The sequence below is a fragment of the Podarcis muralis genome, chromosome 4 (assembly GCF_964188315.1).
Source record: "Podarcis muralis chromosome 4, rPodMur119.hap1.1, whole genome shotgun sequence".
Classification (NCBI taxonomy): domain Eukaryota; kingdom Metazoa; phylum Chordata; class Lepidosauria; order Squamata; family Lacertidae; genus Podarcis; species Podarcis muralis.
In genome coordinates this window covers 79,469,818-79,487,220 of record NC_135658.1, presented here as the reverse complement: position 1 = coordinate 79,487,220, position 17,403 = coordinate 79,469,818, and the positions used below count along the sequence as shown (strand labels likewise).

The 17,403-nt window shown below is 38.8% G+C and overlaps 1 protein-coding gene across 1 annotated transcript in view; it reads left to right on the top strand.

The window, feature by feature from the left end:
- CUL4A (cullin 4A) overlaps positions 1-15,963 on the top strand; it is a 31,057-nt gene extending 15,094 nt beyond the window's left edge. The window contains exons 10-20 of the mRNA XM_077927663.1: positions 530-648; positions 2,429-2,621; positions 6,075-6,179; positions 7,299-7,409; positions 7,646-7,731; positions 8,719-8,826; positions 10,591-10,704; positions 12,350-12,455; positions 13,628-13,800; positions 14,289-14,441; positions 14,640-15,963. Of these exons, the coding sequence (XP_077783789.1) occupies positions 530-648; positions 2,429-2,621; positions 6,075-6,179; positions 7,299-7,409; positions 7,646-7,731; positions 8,719-8,826; positions 10,591-10,704; positions 12,350-12,455; positions 13,628-13,800; positions 14,289-14,441; positions 14,640-14,735 (1,364 nt within the window). The 3' untranslated portion in view covers positions 14,736-15,963. The remainder of the gene's footprint in view (positions 1-529; positions 649-2,428; positions 2,622-6,074; positions 6,180-7,298; positions 7,410-7,645; positions 7,732-8,718; positions 8,827-10,590; positions 10,705-12,349; positions 12,456-13,627; positions 13,801-14,288; positions 14,442-14,639) is intronic.
- Positions 15,964-17,403: the final 1,440 nt, after the last annotated feature.

The window sequence follows — 17,403 nt, the reverse complement described above, 5'->3', positions numbered from 1 at the left end:
TTTTCAGAGCAATAAAAGTTAAGGGATATGTATAAATTTTCATAAAATTGTTCATAAAACTGGCTAACATTGTATGTGAAGGAATTGCCAGGAATGCTGGGTCACGGATAGTTCTCTGAAAACTGCTTATTTAATCGCAGACCTCTATAACTGACAGAGCTCTTTCTTGGTGCTGTAGCAATAACAGGCCTGTATTTTTCCACGAACTAAAATCCAACAGCTCCTCTGAAATATTTTAAATTCAGCAGGCTGATGGTTTTGTTAGGACAAGCTGTTGCAAATCTAGCCCATTAGAATTCCACAACCAATCCATTTGGATATAGTACCTTTAAAATCTATGTATATGAGAGACAGAAACTCAGTTTGTATATAAAGGACTTGTCAATCATATATTCTTTACAGGGGGGAAAGTTGCATTGTTTGCAACCACCATAATGTCTAGATGCTGTTGCTTTAAACTCACAGAAAGTTCTGTTCCATTTTCTAACAATACCACCTTATTTAACGTGTTGATCATTCTCGTTTTAAGGACTTGATAATCTGCTTGATGAAAACAGAATAGCAGATCTCACCCAGATGTGCCAGCTTTTCAGCCGTGTGAAAACCGGACAACAGCTCCTCTTGCAGCACTGGAGTGAATACATCAAGGTATTTAGAAACATGCTGTTTTGTTGCACTTTTTTTTTAAAAAAGTCAATAACGATTTGCTTGGTCTAGATTCTGAGTAACTTAGAATTTCAACCAATTCATAATAAATCCCCTTTTTATTGAATAAACAAAAAGATTGATCAGATACTAAAAGCAAGGCAATATGCAGAGTTCAAGTCCTTGAGAAGGTGAAACTTTGTTAGATAAACAGGTACCATTGTGCTGGCAAGGTAAACGGCGTTTCCATGCACTCTGGCGCTCGTTACGGTGTTCTGTGTGCCAGAAGCAGTTTAGTCATGCTGGTCACATGACCTGGAAAAGCTGTCTGCCGACAAAGGTCGTATCTCTCAACCTGAAAGTGGAGATGAGCGCAGCACCCCATAGTCAAATTTGACAGGACTTAACTGTCAGGGGTCCTTTACCTTTTACCTTACCATTTTAGAATTAAAGAAATAAATAAAATGTTCAGAAATATTCTCAATTCAATAGTGGCTTGAGGTCTAAGACTGGAAACTTTTGAGAGCAATGTAACAAAAGCCATCTTTGACCAATACTATTTTAATTGCTATCACTCCTCCTAACAGCAAACTGGTGGTGATTGCTGCTGGTGACAGGCAATGCTGAGCCACCGAGAAATAAGAGGGAAGTGTTAGCAGGCTTGGAGGAACCCCAAAATTTGCAGACATACAAGAGCTATTTTTTTTAAAAAAAAACTTATGGGAACCTTCCAGCCTCTTTCCAGGATTGACCATACACAGTAGCCACAGAATATTTAGTGTCAGGAAAGAAAAATGAAAAGTGTGTATTGTGTGTATATGTAATGCCTTGCTTGAGCTCCGTAAATTTTAGTATCCCACAGGTGGATACTATAGAAGCACTTCAGCTAGGAAATGAGGTATACTGCGGCATGTTGTCACACAGCAATGCTTATTAATCCACAGCAGAATTATTAGATGTTCTGAATATTTAAGCTGCATTTGCCTAAAATGATGTGTCCCCTGTGTATATTTCCCTTCTCACACATGACTTACAAAGACTTCGCAGTATGGGAGTGTTGCTATTTTTTAAAGTTTCTGTTGCAATTAAAGGTATGTTTAGAAGCCGCACCCCTCCCCCCAACACACCACAGCGTACTATTTTTCTGAACGTTCCCTAAACATATTTTGCCTTTTCATATTATATAACAATGATCTGTGGCTGTATTCAGACTTGCTGTGTGGCCATGAGGAGGCAATAAAATACTTCAGTTTCCAATTTAGAGTAATATCGGTTTAACGTGTTGTCTGAATCTCTGGACAATGGTTAATCTTGGCTATGGTTAGTGGAAGCAAACTAGCTTCATAGTTAAGCTAACCACAGTTTTTTGGGTTTTGGATAGCCCTAGCAAATTGCAGTTAAATCAAAAACTGAAGCACAAGCTTCCAAACTCTTTCCTGTGGTCATGCTAAGGAAGGGGGGGGGGGAGTATGCAAGACTGCCAGAAGAGAAGACTTGTTCTTGTATTACTAAACTATAGTTTTGTATTGTGCCTAAATTAGTAATGTACAAACAGATTTTCTGTGTCAATTAGCATCACATGCTGGAAAAACACTTACTAAGTGTCTATTTATTTTTAAAAATGTAGTGCGATTCTCATGTTTTGGTGTTTTTAATGTTTCAGGTGCATTAAAGCAACTGTGATTTAAATGATTTTATTATCAATGTAAATGGTGGGGGAATATTAGGAAATAAGAGAGGTAAGTACTATTGACACGTTTCATCAAAAGTGTTTGTTTTGCAGAACTATGGGACAACAATAGTGGTAAACCCTGAAAAAGACAAGGATATGGTGCAAGAGCTGCTAGATTTTAAGGACAAAGTGGATCATATAATAGAAGTGTGTTTTCAGAAAAATGAGAAATGTATAAACTTGATGAAAGAATCTTTTGAAACGTTTATCAACAAGAGACCAAATAAACCAGCAGAACTTATAGGTATAACTATTTTCCTGCAAAAATACTCTTTCTAAAACTTATACTGTCTAGGATTAAGTTGCTAAATATGCCAGTGTCCAGCAGTATAATGTCTATTTCATAAAAATATTTGCTTGCGTGTGTATTCTGATAAGGATTTTGACTGCATTCTTAAGAGACATGATTGTTTCCTCTCCTTGTGCATCTGTGCTTGTTTTTATTCTGACTGACTGCGGTGCCATTTGCTCAGAAACTGCATGGAAATTAGAGTGCTGTTACAACATAGTACTATTTAAGGAAGCTCCAAAAGAGGCAGAGGTAACTTTGGTTGTGTTGCTTATTATTGGGGTGATCTGATGAAAGAGAGAAGAGAGGGAGGCTAGCGCTATCTAAAGCAGTGGTCTTTCCTAAGGTCTCCAAAGTAAAGACCTCAGGGGCCAAAACAAACACACCCAAACACATGCACATGTCCAAAGAACACAAACCATAAGGTAGAGATGATTCATCCATGTGTTGCTGGACTCCAAATCCCATCAGCTTCAGCCAGTGTGGCTAGTGGTGATGAGAGTTTTAGTCGACATCAAGAGAGCCACAGATTTCCTATCCCTGCCATAGAAGTTGTCCCATGGGGGGGGGGGGGACTACAACCGCCTTAATATTGATTGGATGTGGGACATAGAAGGTCTGGTTAAATTCTGGATTTGGCATGAGTTTGTATTCCCAAAAGCAGTGGATATAACAACAGCTAAAATTCTGGGAAGAGAGAGTTCAGTGGGGAGTAGGCATGCAGACACTTCCTCCAGTATCTCTTACACCAGTGCTCTTGCAGCCCTTATCACATGCGGGATGGGATTTTTTTGGAGGGGGTGGGGAGGGGGGAAAAGATAAAATTCAAAAGTTTTAATGTTTAACCAGTTTCCCTTTTTGAAAGAAATGTGATCTAATTCTGATTTTACTCTTAGTTTTATTTACCCTGCTCTTTGGTAATATACTCTGATTGGCTAACTAGCTGGGTGTTGTTAGGATACTGATGCCACTCAAGTCCCAAGTCTGTGGATGACCTCCATTCCGCAGTTTGATGTGCATGTTAAATAGCATCTGCAGAGTAGCGGGTTCCTGCTTTCTTGAATTGACCCTTGAGGCAGGAGCAGAACAACTGAAAAACTGTCCCTGCAGTCCTTAACCTGGGTATCCTACTGCAGAAGTCTTGTGGAACATAGACTTCAGTTGATAAGCTTTTGTAATTTGGCCACATCCTGCATTTATTTATTTTCTTACTTAATCGTGAACATTTTAAACCTGCCCCTTATCAACAAGCAGTCGCAGGTCAGAGTACAATAAAACAAGTTAAACATAATGGTTACATAAAAAGTGAATCACAGGGCAGATGAAAGCCATTGACAACCAAACAACATTAAAACAGCAGTAGAAGCAAACACAGACTACATACCTGACTTTCCCCAAAGAATCCTGGAAACTAGTTTTTAAGGATGTTGAGAATTATATCTCTGTGAAGCATAAACTACAGTTTCTAGGATTCTTTGGAGGAAGTAATCTGTTTTAAATGTTTACCCTCTGCTCTTCATATGCCTGTTCAAACAAGTGTGTTTTTAGCTGCCTGCCAAAGATTCAACAGAGATGGTGCCAGCTATATATTTAGCATTTACACAACCAGGGTGTCACCATAGAGAAGGCCCTCTCCTGAGTTACCATCTAACAAATCTCATTTAGCTGCCCTACCGTCAAAAGAGCCTGCACTTATTTTGCAGCTGGTGTTAGTTTGTGCATAAAGCATTCAGAAGGAAACTGTTGTGTCACAATTTATATCTAGATGGATATCTGTGTAGAAATCTCTTAAGAGCTCTGTAATAAGGAGTGGAAAATTAAATTATTTTATTTGCTTTATTGTGTGCACACCCTGCTCTTTCCCACAGGTTCAGGGATTTTTCATGGCTTATAAGAACGTTATCAGTATATTTAAAAACAGCTTGGTGCTATCTATATCAAGGGGCTTTTGGATCTGCTTTTACAGTGACTGCCTCTAACAACTCTAAGGAAAGGCAGTGAAAGAATGAGTTCTCACCTTTTAACATGCCCTTTTCATTCTTCCTTTCCATTCATTCTACTTCTAATTGGAGGAGGTGGTCTTTTTATCTTCAGATTCATGGTGTAATCCTGGAGGCTTTTTTTGGCTATCAAGCCATTGGAAATATTTTAAGCCATTACAATAGCTTAGAGTAAAAAAATAAAGAAGTTTAGGTCTTTCATGTAGTATGTTAATGTTGAAAAATTCCCTAACTTAAAAAGTAGTGCTTAAATATGTTAGTGCTTTTTATATAAATATTGAAGCTTTACAAAAATTCAGATTACGTGTGTGTTTGTGTGTGTGTGTGTATACATATTCCACTATATAGTAAAGAAAGGTACAGAAAGAGGAAATACTATTTCATAGTTTTAGTGAATGTGGGCATATTTTAAATTTCCCTCTTTAAATTTCTCTCTTTCACACTCTTTTCATCAGTTCCCCATATCTGCCAGTTTACTGCCTCTGTTCGCTACTATTTTAATTTTATCACGGCACCTAACCTGTAATATTTTTAACTGCTTTTCCTGCTTCACATTGAACGCTTCAGATTTTTGTTCTCAATTCTGCTATTTGTAGTGTTATTATTATTACTTGCCTCTATGATAATATTCTCATTATCACTATCATTGGCTTTCTGTAGATTTGTATATTAATTTCAAATGGTTTATTTTTACTGTTAATTTTTAGCTTTGTCTTCAAGACAGAGCTGTTCCACCAGGCCTTTGGTCAGGGCGCAGCCTGACCCCCTCCTCTGGCAATCGGCATTCTGCACAGAATTTTGCTTGATGGTTGCCATTAATTTGATTTTAATTTGATTTAATTAATTTTATAATGAATGTATTTTGATTGTTGTTAGCCGCCCTGAGCCCAGCTTCGGCTGGGGAGGGCGGGATATAAATAAAATAATTTATTATTATTATTATTATTATTATTATTATTATTATTATTATTATCATTATCATCATCATCATCATCATCATCATCATCATCACCACCACCACCATAGTTCTACTATCTCTGCCACTCTTTGCCCATAAGTTTCCCTCTTCTGAGTCTGGCACGGATTTGGATTTTTTAAAACCCTGTAAATTTTGCAGTTTTATGCACAGACCGGATTAATCTCACTGAAGTCAATGAAATGCAATCAGCCTACTTGTTTGCAGCATTGTAACAGGAAAACTGCCACTGCTTCTTTTTTTGGATTTTCCTTCATTTTTTGTGTCATATTTTTATTAGACTATACGTTTTTGCCATTGAGTGGTTTCTTTCAACTTTTATAAAACTCGTAGTGTAGTTTTAGATGTGTTAAAACTAATATGTAGAAACCAAGTGATCCTCCACCCCCCCCCCGATAAATTTTTAAGCTGTTTATTTTTAATTATTTTTAGCAAAACATGTGGACTCAAAGCTAAGAGCTGGCAATAAGGAAGCAACAGATGAAGAGCTGGAAAGAATCCTTGACAAAATTATGATAATATTTAGATTTATTCATGGTAAGGAATTTCTTTTTAAACAACTGTTTAAAGTGTATCATACATTTCTGCACTGCTGAGTTTTTAACCAAAATACCAAAGGCGTGATGCATGTTGCAGTAAATGACACCACACAGTGGTTTCATGCGGATGCTAGAAGGATAAGATTGAACTCTATAGAACTGCACATTGAAGGATTCACCCAATTATAATTTTATAGCTAAAGGAATAGGAATTGTGGCTCCCTCTACAAACATTGCACTTCTGACAAGATCTTTAGCTTCAATTTTTCTTTCAGCCATGCACAGCACAATTTTCCGCTACTTGTTTTCAATAGAAATGGGGTGGGAAGAGTGTTATAACTTCTGAGAAACCCAACAGACATGCAGGTTCTGCAACAAGTCTATATAAAGCACATTGGTAGTTTTCACCAGAATGGGAAAGAAATATATATGTTATCTTAATAATTGGGGAGGAAGAGTCAAATTTTATATTTCCAGCACTTTTAAACTTGCTGTATCTGTGGCAATTTTATCAGCTCAGTTTGAAATTTGACCCTTTCACAGGTAGAACATGTAGGTCAAGTTTTAAGTTATTTACTGAACAAGTGCCATTTGTATAAGCTGTAGTATTTTGAGGTTTATACTGACAGAGTCCCATGGCCTACAAGAAGATCAAACCTATCCATTCTTAAGGAACTCAGCCCTGAGTTCTCACTGGAAGGACAGATCCTGAAGCTGAGGCTCCAATACTTTGGCCACCTCATGAGAAGAGAAGACTCCCTGGAAAAGACCCTGATGTAGGGAAAGATTGAGGGCACAAGGAGAAGGGGACGACAGAGGACGAGATGGTTGGACAGTGTTCTCGAAGCTACCAACATGAGTTTGACTAAGTTGTGGGAGGCAGTGAAAGACAGGAGTGCCTGGCGTGCTCTGCTCCATGGGGTCACAAAGTGACAGAATCTTGCTTCTGCTACTTCTTTTAAATATAGGATTATTCGTATGCTTTCTCACAGACAGACACACATATATATTCTTAGTTAATTTTTTTCTTCTGTGGCTCAAAAAAAAAAAAAAAAAAAAGACACAGCATGTGCTTTAGTGATGTTTTTTCTCATCCTCCTCAACATTGTCCATGCAGGTAAAGATGTATTTGAAGCATTTTATAAAAAGGATCTGGCCAAAAGACTTCTGGTTGGGAAAAGCGCTTCAGTAGATGCTGAGAAATCTATGTTGTCTAAGCTTAAGCATGGTAAGCATTTGTGAATTTGGTTCCTTCAGTTACAAGTTTGCGCCCTTATATAGGGGGAAATGGAACAGGTTAGTCCTTTTGGAAATCTATGATGCCAAACAAATGAACATTTTAAAAAAAATCTCATATTTGGTTTGCTTTACTCCTTCTGAAGAGTCTGTTACCTTCATTGTGTGCCTAAATTGACAGTTCAAGTTACTGCATCCATATTACTTCTTTTTTGTTTTATATAACAGAATGTGGTGCTGCTTTCACCAGTAAACTGGAAGGAATGTTTAAGGATATGGAACTTTCAAAAGATGTTATGGTTCAGTTTAAACAGGTAAGATTTCACTTCAGTTGGATAGTTCAGTGAAATTTTGAGCTGGTTTGATATGACTAGTTTCAGACCTGATAAATGATGGTTTGGCATAACAGAAATGAGCTGCAATGAACATTGGACTTGCACACTCCCCACCTAAGATCACAGCCATGAGTAGATCAGAAGCTTTCATTTTTTGTTAACTGAAGTTTAGTGTTTGATATGAACCCTAAATTGGTTAATTTTAACTGTAGCTTCATAGCTCTTGATTTGAAGTTGGCTTGTGTCAAACAAATCACAGTTAAGATTGACTACATTTTCCCTATGTTTGGACAAAACTAGAAGCAAAATCTTCTGAACTCATCTTTGCAGCTGTGCTGAAAGAAGAGAGAGGAGCATTTGCAAATATAGTGGGTTATTTTGTCATTTTAAAATCCACGCTAATTACTATTTTTGTCTGTAGATTATAAAGTAATATTTCACGCAGAACATAACTTATGGAATATGCTGCCATAAGATTTGTCAATCAGTTGAATTCACTTTAACTGACACAGATATATCCTAATGTATTATTAGGAATTGGAAATGTTGCATTATTTAAAAACGTAGATGCATCAAACTTTGAAATTTAATACTTCAATAGGTAAAAATGCAGGTCAGAATTAGGAAAGTACTCACACTTCAACATCAGCTCTAAATATTATTTTAAGCTTTTTATTTTCAGATTGTTTTGAGTTTTAATAACATTACCATGCAAGTAGAGTATCACTGAATTCAACCTTTGTTAAATAACAGTTTTAAGTCATTTTTTCAATGATCAAATTCAATTTTGCTGTAAATATTGGTGGAAATTGCTACCCTATTTGAATAAAGTTGACATTTTTGTAGAAAATAATAATAATAATAATAATCAGCAGTAGTGATTTCTTTCCTCCTTCCTTCTTTGTCCCCGGGCAAAACCTCTTAACTCATTAACATGACTGAAAATCATTTTCTTCCTTATCATAGTACATACAGAATCAAAAGGACCCAGGGAATATAGACTTAACAGTAAATATACTTACAATGGGATACTGGCCAACTTATACACCTATGGATGTCCTTTTGCCTCCAGAGGTAAGTCTTCAACTACACTTGATGTTTTGGGACATCCCCCCACCCCCCACATTATTGATGTTCGTTGGTTTGTTGGATTTGATCTCTGGAAGCTCATACATTGGGATTTACACATCCACAAACCAGAGCACAGACGCTTTCAGTGATTTTTGGTGGGAAAGAAAGCTGTTCCGTGTCATTAGATCAGGTATTCAGTCTTGCATGCATGTGCTGACTTTTCCATATGGGGCCCTGAGAAGTGACTCTAGTCCACATTGCTTAAAATTTTTGTGTCTGGGAGGCCCAATTTGAGTAGCACAACTCAAATGGATTAATTTTTGTTGTATATATTTCAACAATCCCGAAGTCTGAGAGTCGGTAGCACAGATGATATAAAGGTGTGGTGATCTGTCGTGGAACAACACCATTGGAGAAGATAGCCAGGGTTACTCAGACCTTATTGCTGGTTGCCTCATGCTTCAGGGCCCCCAAACAGTAGCTTCACCACTGCTCATAAGGAAGTGTGTGGCTCCTTTAGATGCTATTAATCCCACCACCAGGGGTGACCAGAGGTGTTTTGGCACATGAGGCAAAGCATCCCACTATGCAGGGACTGGGAGCAACCTCCGTAAGGACTCCTCTGTGAGATGCCCTTGCAGGGTCTCCCCTGCCATGGTGGCGGTGAGATCCTTTCTGGATTTCTCTCTCCCACCTGGCTGCGAGGCTTTACGTCAGCTTCTCCAGGTGGGGGTGGGAAAATCTCCCTCGCCCGCCCAGCAGCAAAGCTGGATGGTGGAATGCCTCCCCCCTCACCAACTCTGGAGGAGGGGGTAGTGTTCCTCAAAGATTGCTGCTGGTCCCTCTCTGCCCCAGAAGCCAAGGAGACTGGCTGCAAAGATGACCAGTGGAACAAGCTGGGGGTGCCGCTTGGGGTGGTCGCTTCATCCCACCTTAGGGTTGGGTCAGGTCAGGTCTGCCCAAGTCTGCTTTCTCCCAAATGAAGTGAAGAGTGTTTGAGGACCGGGATATTCGCAGGGAAACCAAAATGCTTCCTTACAAAGCTGTTGTACTACCAACCTTACTGTATGCTTGTGGAAACATGAGCCACTTATAAACGACATCTCCAACTCCTCGAAAGATTCCAGTCACCCCATGTGTGCACATCATGAATCCTAAAGTGAAGTATCCCCAGGAGTAATGGTAGTTCTGCATGAAATATAGGGGTGCTATGACAAAATATACCTTTCAGTATACTTTTATCTACTTACCTCCACCCCTTAGAACAGGGGTGCACAATCTATGGCCCTCCAGATATTTCTAGACTACAACTCCCATCAGCCCCAACCAGCATAGCCAGGGATCAGGGATGGTGGGAGGTGTAGCCCAACATCATCTGGAGGGCTGCAGGTTGTGCACCCCTGCCTTAGAGCCTACTCAATTCTGATTTAACAATTTTTAAAGCCAAATGTAAGATCCTGGATAAATGGAGTGTAGCTGCACGTTTTCCAAAACTGATTAAGGGCTGTTGAGTTCTTCTCCCCTAGTCATTCATATTAATGGGGTGTTCGAGGAGAGTATTCATTTCTGTGCCACAAGCCAATATCCTGCAGTTGGAACAAATCCTGCAAATTGTACAAATTTGCATTCTTTGCTTGGTTTTCTGCTTTACTTAAAGACACGAATTAATACATGGAATGTTACTTGTATTTAGCTGCCATTTATGCCTGGATTTGTGTGTTTGCTTGGATTTATTTTTATGTTTCTTATTTATTTCTTGTATTTCAGATGGTTAAACTTCAAGAAGTATTTAAGACTTTTTATCTTGGAAAGCATAGTGGTCGAAAACTTCAGTGGCAAACTAGTTTAGGACATGCTGTCCTGAAAGCAGAATTTAAAGAGGTGTGTTTGCATAACTTAATCTTTGCTCTTCTACCACCGCTCCCATTTACAGCTTTCCCAAACCCTCCATTTCCCTTACACATAGCAGCCCAAGGGGTGGTGTCTGTGTGACTCTGTTGCTCTTCTGGTTTACCAGTACCCCAAGAAGTACAAGGCACAAGGAGCTCAGTGCAGTGAATCAGGGTCAACTCTGCCACTGTGCACCAAGCTCTACATGCTACTCACTTTCCTTCTTCAATAAGCCGCAGTGACTCATAGTGTTGGGAAGCCAGGAAAGCAACAGAGTCCCACTCATGCTGCCTCACCAGCCACTACTGCAGGCTTGCAGTTTGTCCCCAAAAATGCTTCTTGGTGGCAGAGGGAGAGGAGGACAGATGCAGCAGCTGTAAAGTAGGACTGGAGAGTGGTTGCTGGTGAGCTGGCCTGGCCTGAAAGCTCCTCCAGGGATTGCCTGTCCTGGCTAGTTGACTGCTGGCTTAAAAAAGCTCTCCCCTATAAAAAGGTCAACAAGTTCCAGCACCTATTTTTCTAGAAAAAGAGCCCTGGCCATACATAAAATAAATTCACACTTCCAGGAGCCAGAGGATTTTCAAAGGTTGATGATCAGAAAAATGTTATGCTACTAGTTGCCTGCATTGTATAAGAGCAGTTGTGGTCAAATAGGTGTGAAAGAGTACTTGCACTTAATCTGTGGAACATAAACACTGGTTGTTTGGTGAACATTGGAGCAATCACATTAAGCAACATTCTATGAGATTTTTTTATCAGTCCATATATATTATGCGGCAGCTTTGAGTCTGATTCTGCTGTGCAAGCAAAAATATATTGGTAGTCTTCTTCTGATTCACGTGATATTTTTATCTTTTCTCTATGCATGGTGTAGGAATCAAATTGTGCCTTCCTGCCATGAAACTTGCCTATCTTGCTTGTGCAGACATTTAGAGTAGAGTGCAGCATTTAGAATTGGATACATGTAGATCTGAAGCTTATGGTCATTCCAGAGATTCATTTGAGAAAAAAATTAGCCATAGATTTTATGTCATTTTATCCTATTAAATTACTCCGTCTGTGCACAGATGTTGAGAAGTGTCAGGTGGAATCTTGCTCCTTTGTTGCACATAGAGTGAGTCAGGGAGCGTACTGTTTGAACTGGGCCAATGACTTTTAGCATTTTGTTTGGAACTAAGGATGGAAAACAATTTTGGAAATAGCAGAGGTGGGTTTTGGAAATTCCTAGGCTGAATTTCACTTTAGCTCAGAATGGTTTAATGCCAAACCTGTCATCCATCAGTTTCCTTCTTCCTGCCTTTCTAGCACAAAGGGAGCAACTCAAACCCAAGATCCTCCTGAATGAGGGGAGTTTAGAATAGTTGGCTCTCCAACATAGAGCCTGCTCATCTGGAGATACATTGGCATAAGTCCTTTATCCTGGCATAGCCAAGGCCAGAGTAAGTCCCCCTAAAGATATGGTAGAGTATGGCCATTCCAGTGTTCAGCTTATGTATATGATTTGTTTGTAATCGTTCTATCCAGCTGCAGATAAATGACCTTTGGTAAAGAACAGGGGACATCTTCATTAACAGTTAAGCTAGTGTGTGTGTGTATGTGTGTAATGCTATAAATATAAATATTTTGTTTGTTTTAGGGCAAGAAGGAGTTTCAGGTGTCACTCTTCCAAACCTTAGTGCTTTTAATGTTCAATGAAGGAGATGAATTCAGTTTTGAAGAAATTAAAATGGCCACTGGTATAGGTATGTAATAGTTTTTAAGACAGGTGTCTTGTGGATTTGATCTGGCATAAATGTGATCGGATTAAAATACAGTGGTACCTCTGGTTGCAGACGGGATCCATTCTGGAGCTCTGGTCAGATCCCGAGGTTTCTGCAACCAGAAGTGCCTGTTTTGCACACACATGCGGCGCGGTAGAGCGCTTCTGCGCATGCGTGCCTGGCGAAACCCAGAAAAATACTTTGGGGTTCACCGCGTACGTGTCCCGAAGGATACATAACCGGAGGTGAACATAAGTAGGTACCACTGTGCAGGAGAATGACTTGTTACAAGAGCTTTATTAATAGAGGTAAACATGAATACAAAGAGATACCAGTACTACATGTTACTACTGTTGTTTCAAAACATATTGCGGAACACATTTAGGCTGCAAATAGCAGTTTTTCCAATAACCGCCTATGACATACAGGATGTAGTTGACCCTGGGCTCTGAGCTGAATGGAGCTTTGAACTGAATATTGTGCCTATGAATTGCACTGCATTATGGTAGCTGGCAATTCCCTCATGCTTTTTTTCTATACTTAAGCATAGAAGAAAAGCAGGGGAGGCACATGGATCCACAATAGTACAGCTGTGTTTACCCAAGCAAACTACTATGGTAGTTGTACAGTGGTACCTCTGGTTGCGGACGGGATCCGTTTCGGAGCTCCAGTCGGATCCCGAGGTTTCTGCAACTGGAGGGACTGCTTCTGCACATGCGGCAGCAGACTGCTTCTGTGCATGCTTGCGGCGCAGTAGAGCACTTCTGCTCATGTGCGCAGGGTGAAACACTTCCGGGTTTGCTGCTTTCGCTACCCGAAGTTTACGTTACCCGAGGGTAACATATGCCAAGGTGCTACTGTACTTGTATATGGCAGGCTTATATTTCACAATCTTCTGCACTATAGCAGAAGGGAGGGGGACAGAAGCAGTTTGTAATATCCTGTTTGATATCCTGATCTCCTAGGATATTGTTAACTCCCCTAAGCAAGTAGATACGTGTAAATTTTCAGGACTGAACTAGAGCAATCTCCACCTGCCCCTATCTCAACACTTTTCCAGCTCATTTCCTCTTCAGTCTGTGCTTTATGGCAATTGATACAGCAATTGTAAACAGTTTTCCACTGTGTGTTTGCATTTTAAACCCCTTTCACAGAGGACAGCGAATTAAAAAGAACCTTGCAGTCTCTGGCCTGTGGTAAAGCAAGAGTACTGAATAAAAGTCCAAGAGGAAAGGATGTAGAAGATGGAGACAAATTTGCCTTTAATGGTGATTTTAAGCATAAATTGTTCAGAATAAAGATCAACCAAATCCAGATGAAAGAAACGGTATGTATTCGATGCTGACAGCTCTTTGGAATAGTTGGTCTATGGTGCGGTGGTGTTTGGGTTTAACCAAGAGAGGTTAGGACATGTATGAAAAATGTGCTGTATTCTCAGCCCTGTATTCTCAGCTCAGAGAGGGGGGTTGTTTTGAGGGGTGAAAACTAAACATTTGACATGGTTATGGATTCAGCCAGTTAAATTTGTAGATAATTTGTAAATATTTATCTGACCTTTATTTCAGTCATACCCTGTGCTGCCTTTCCTTTCTGAGAGGCAAATTTACATGATGCAACCATTAGTTGACTTTTGTTTCACTCCTGCCTAATCCCCCAAAGCTGGCCATGCCATAGCATCAGTACCAATTCTTTTGGTATAGATCCTCTCTCCATACTATCAATTAATTATAATTAACCAAATAATATGCATGTATGTATGCGCGTGTGTTTGTGTGTCAGGGTAATTGATACATATTTTTCATACTTGCCGTACAGGTCGAAGAGCAAGTCAGCACAACTGAAAGGGTGTTTCAAGATAGACAGTATCAGATTGATGCAGCTATAGTACGAATAATGAAGATGAGGAAGACACTCAGTCACAATCTTCTTGTTTCAGAGTTATATAATCAGCTAAAATTTCCAGTAAAGGTGAGTGAAATATTAATGTATAATACAGTAAGGGAGAGGCGAAATTGGGAGCACAATTATGGTAAAATTACTGTGATCACAGAATACATTATCGTTTTTAGAGTGTTGTCTCCATCTGTCTGTCTGTCTGTCTCTCTAGTATTTTATTTCCTTTGTCCTTACATTGCTAAACAGTGTCAACTTATTCTCTTATTACAGCCTGGAGACTTGAAAAAGCGGATTGAATCTCTCATAGACAGAGACTATATGGAGAGAGACAAAGATAACCCTAATCAGTACCACTATGTTGCATGATGAGGAGGAAACTGTTTTTATAAAACAGGAGGACATTAGCTTCCCAACAATGGATACTTGTGTTGTTCCCAAACCTTACTTTTAGCAGAACTGGGAATGATGTTCATTAAGCAGCTGCATGTACTGCTGATACTTGAAACATCCTTGCCTAGAATCTGTGGTGGTATTCAGAGACAATTATTTTTAGATCTGCTTCTTGATTTCTTTCAGAATTCTGTTCAAAATTTATTTTGGAGTTGGAGTGAATGGTAATTGTCCTCTGTATGATATAATTCTTTTGCCTGAAGAGTGGTTGTGTGTGTTTGACAGCACATCATAAAAATACTTTACGCTGCCATTTTTCGCTTCAAGAATTATTTGAGTTTCTTTTAAACACTGTTGAAGAACAATCAGTGGTCTCGGGGTACACTGAAGTTTTAACTATGCACCAAGAACTCTAGTTTGTTCTGTTAAGATTTTTGTTTTGTTTTTTTGTTTTCTATACCTTATCCCTGTTCAGATGGATCAAGTGCCAAGAGGATAACTGCATTTAAAACAATAGATGAGCTTTCTAATGAGCTCAGATATTCATTGGTGAAATATATTTTCTTCTTGGCCACATGAAGGTGAACCAAATAAGCACTTTCTAGCTCTGGGATAATTGTTTATAACCTTTCATGTAAAAAAAAAAATGAAACTACAGGATAATATAGTTTTATTCTAAAAGTTACACACAGGGTAATTACAGTGGCATGATCTTAGAAAATTTCAAAATATTTTTTTAAGGCTTTTTTGCCCTGTTACAAAAACAATTCAGCTCCTCTTCGGATCATTCTTGCTGAAACATGAGAAAACATGAGAAAATATTCCTATTGTGGTAGCTTTCCTCCCTTGTATCCCATACTGTGCATTCATTTGCAAAGTTTCTCTGGACTTTCTGCACGCAGGAAGATATGATTGTTCTCATAGTTTTACATTGACAGATGAAGTAGCTTGTTTCATATCATTTACATGGAAATTCACCGAAGAAAGAAAGCTATGTTAACAGACAGTTGTAACTGCTGGCTTTACAGGATACGCATAATGATGTATGTTTAAAAGAAACCAAAGGGAGTTTGACCTTTTGTGTCATTAATGTTAGTAGTATCTTTATTAAAATGCTTTGCATAAAATTAGTAACTTGGTTTATTATATAAACTCCCTTGTATTATTTTGACTTCTGCAAATTAAAATCCTTTTCTCATCTGCATTACTATGAGTTAGTGATGAATCCAACATTCATTGAATTTTCCTTCGCATTTTCCTGTTTCAAGAAAAAATAATAATCTTAAGCAAATAGAAACTTTTAAATCTGATTTTTACTTAAAGCAGATCTCGTGCATAGTAACTGCTTTTCCACTGTATGAATGTGACAATCTCTTTCCTATTTGCAATAGCCTGGAGTATTGTCTATCCAATATTAGTAAAATTGTGTTGCTACCTTTTTAATACTATAATGAGTATGCCTCTTTCTAAAAGACAGGACCTTCATGACGATTCATACAAGGGATTAGTTCAATGTTTCAGTATTTTTACAAAGTACATCCTCATTTTTCTTGTCTCCAGTACTGCTTTATTCCCTGAAACACTTGTTCAGTTTGGAAGCTTGCACAGAAGGCTGTTAACAAAGTTATGGACAATATCTCTACAATAAATATAGCTACATTATTATTTAGACTGGAAAACAAAATAATAAACCAAAACAACATATATCAGTAACCAGGATCCTACTTCAGTTTACTAGTCAAAACTATTGATTGCTTGAAAAAGTATAAAGGAGAAAAATAAAAATATAAAAGTTAATAACATGCATTTTATATTGTCAATGCTACAATTTTAAATAAACGTAGTAATTCTCCCAGTTAGTACTAGATTTTTGCTTGCACATCTGCCTATACTGATGGCCTGAAAATGGTTCAGTTTACAGCTTTCCAGTGTTCTGTGTCTGGTCATTTGGATGTTGGGAGACAACTATATTAGAGATGCATTTGTAGAGATATAAAGAAAAACATTCGACTCCAATTGTCAATCAAGGGATGGGAGGGGGGGACTCGAAAGACTGCCTCCTGTTTGCAATCACTGATGCCAAGCTCATTTTCATATCTACCCTCTTCTGTTACAGTCCCTCTCTTGACCTCTTTTTTGTTAGCGTCCTTTTTCTTTTTAAAGGCAGTAATGACCAGTGACAGCAGTAGCCATTTTAGTGAGGTTTCGTGGCATTGGTAGATTGTCACCTCCATTTGCTGCAGGTGGCTTCAGAAGCCAGAGCAGGTCTTAAAACTTCTTTCAGCTCAACGTAAAGCAACTTCAAACTTACGCAGCTTGTGTTTAGGTTTCTGCTGTCTCACTGGCATGTTATGATGTGACTTTCCCTGCCCCTCGCCCTAAAATGTCTGTAGTTGAAATGCCTATCAAGTCGCGTTTGTGGCTACAGTACAATCGACAAGCCCCATTTGTTAGGGGCTCTCTTGCTTTTCCTGAGAACCTTCCAGTAGAGGATTTATGTTTCGGAAATAATTTGTTTTCCCTCTCCGCCCACACAATAATAAAATTTCTTTTAAAAAACGTGACTCTATCGCGAGAGCTCTCATGTGACATCGGAGTCATTTCCTTGGCACTGACCCCGGAGCAGCCTCCCAAAGGAAACGAA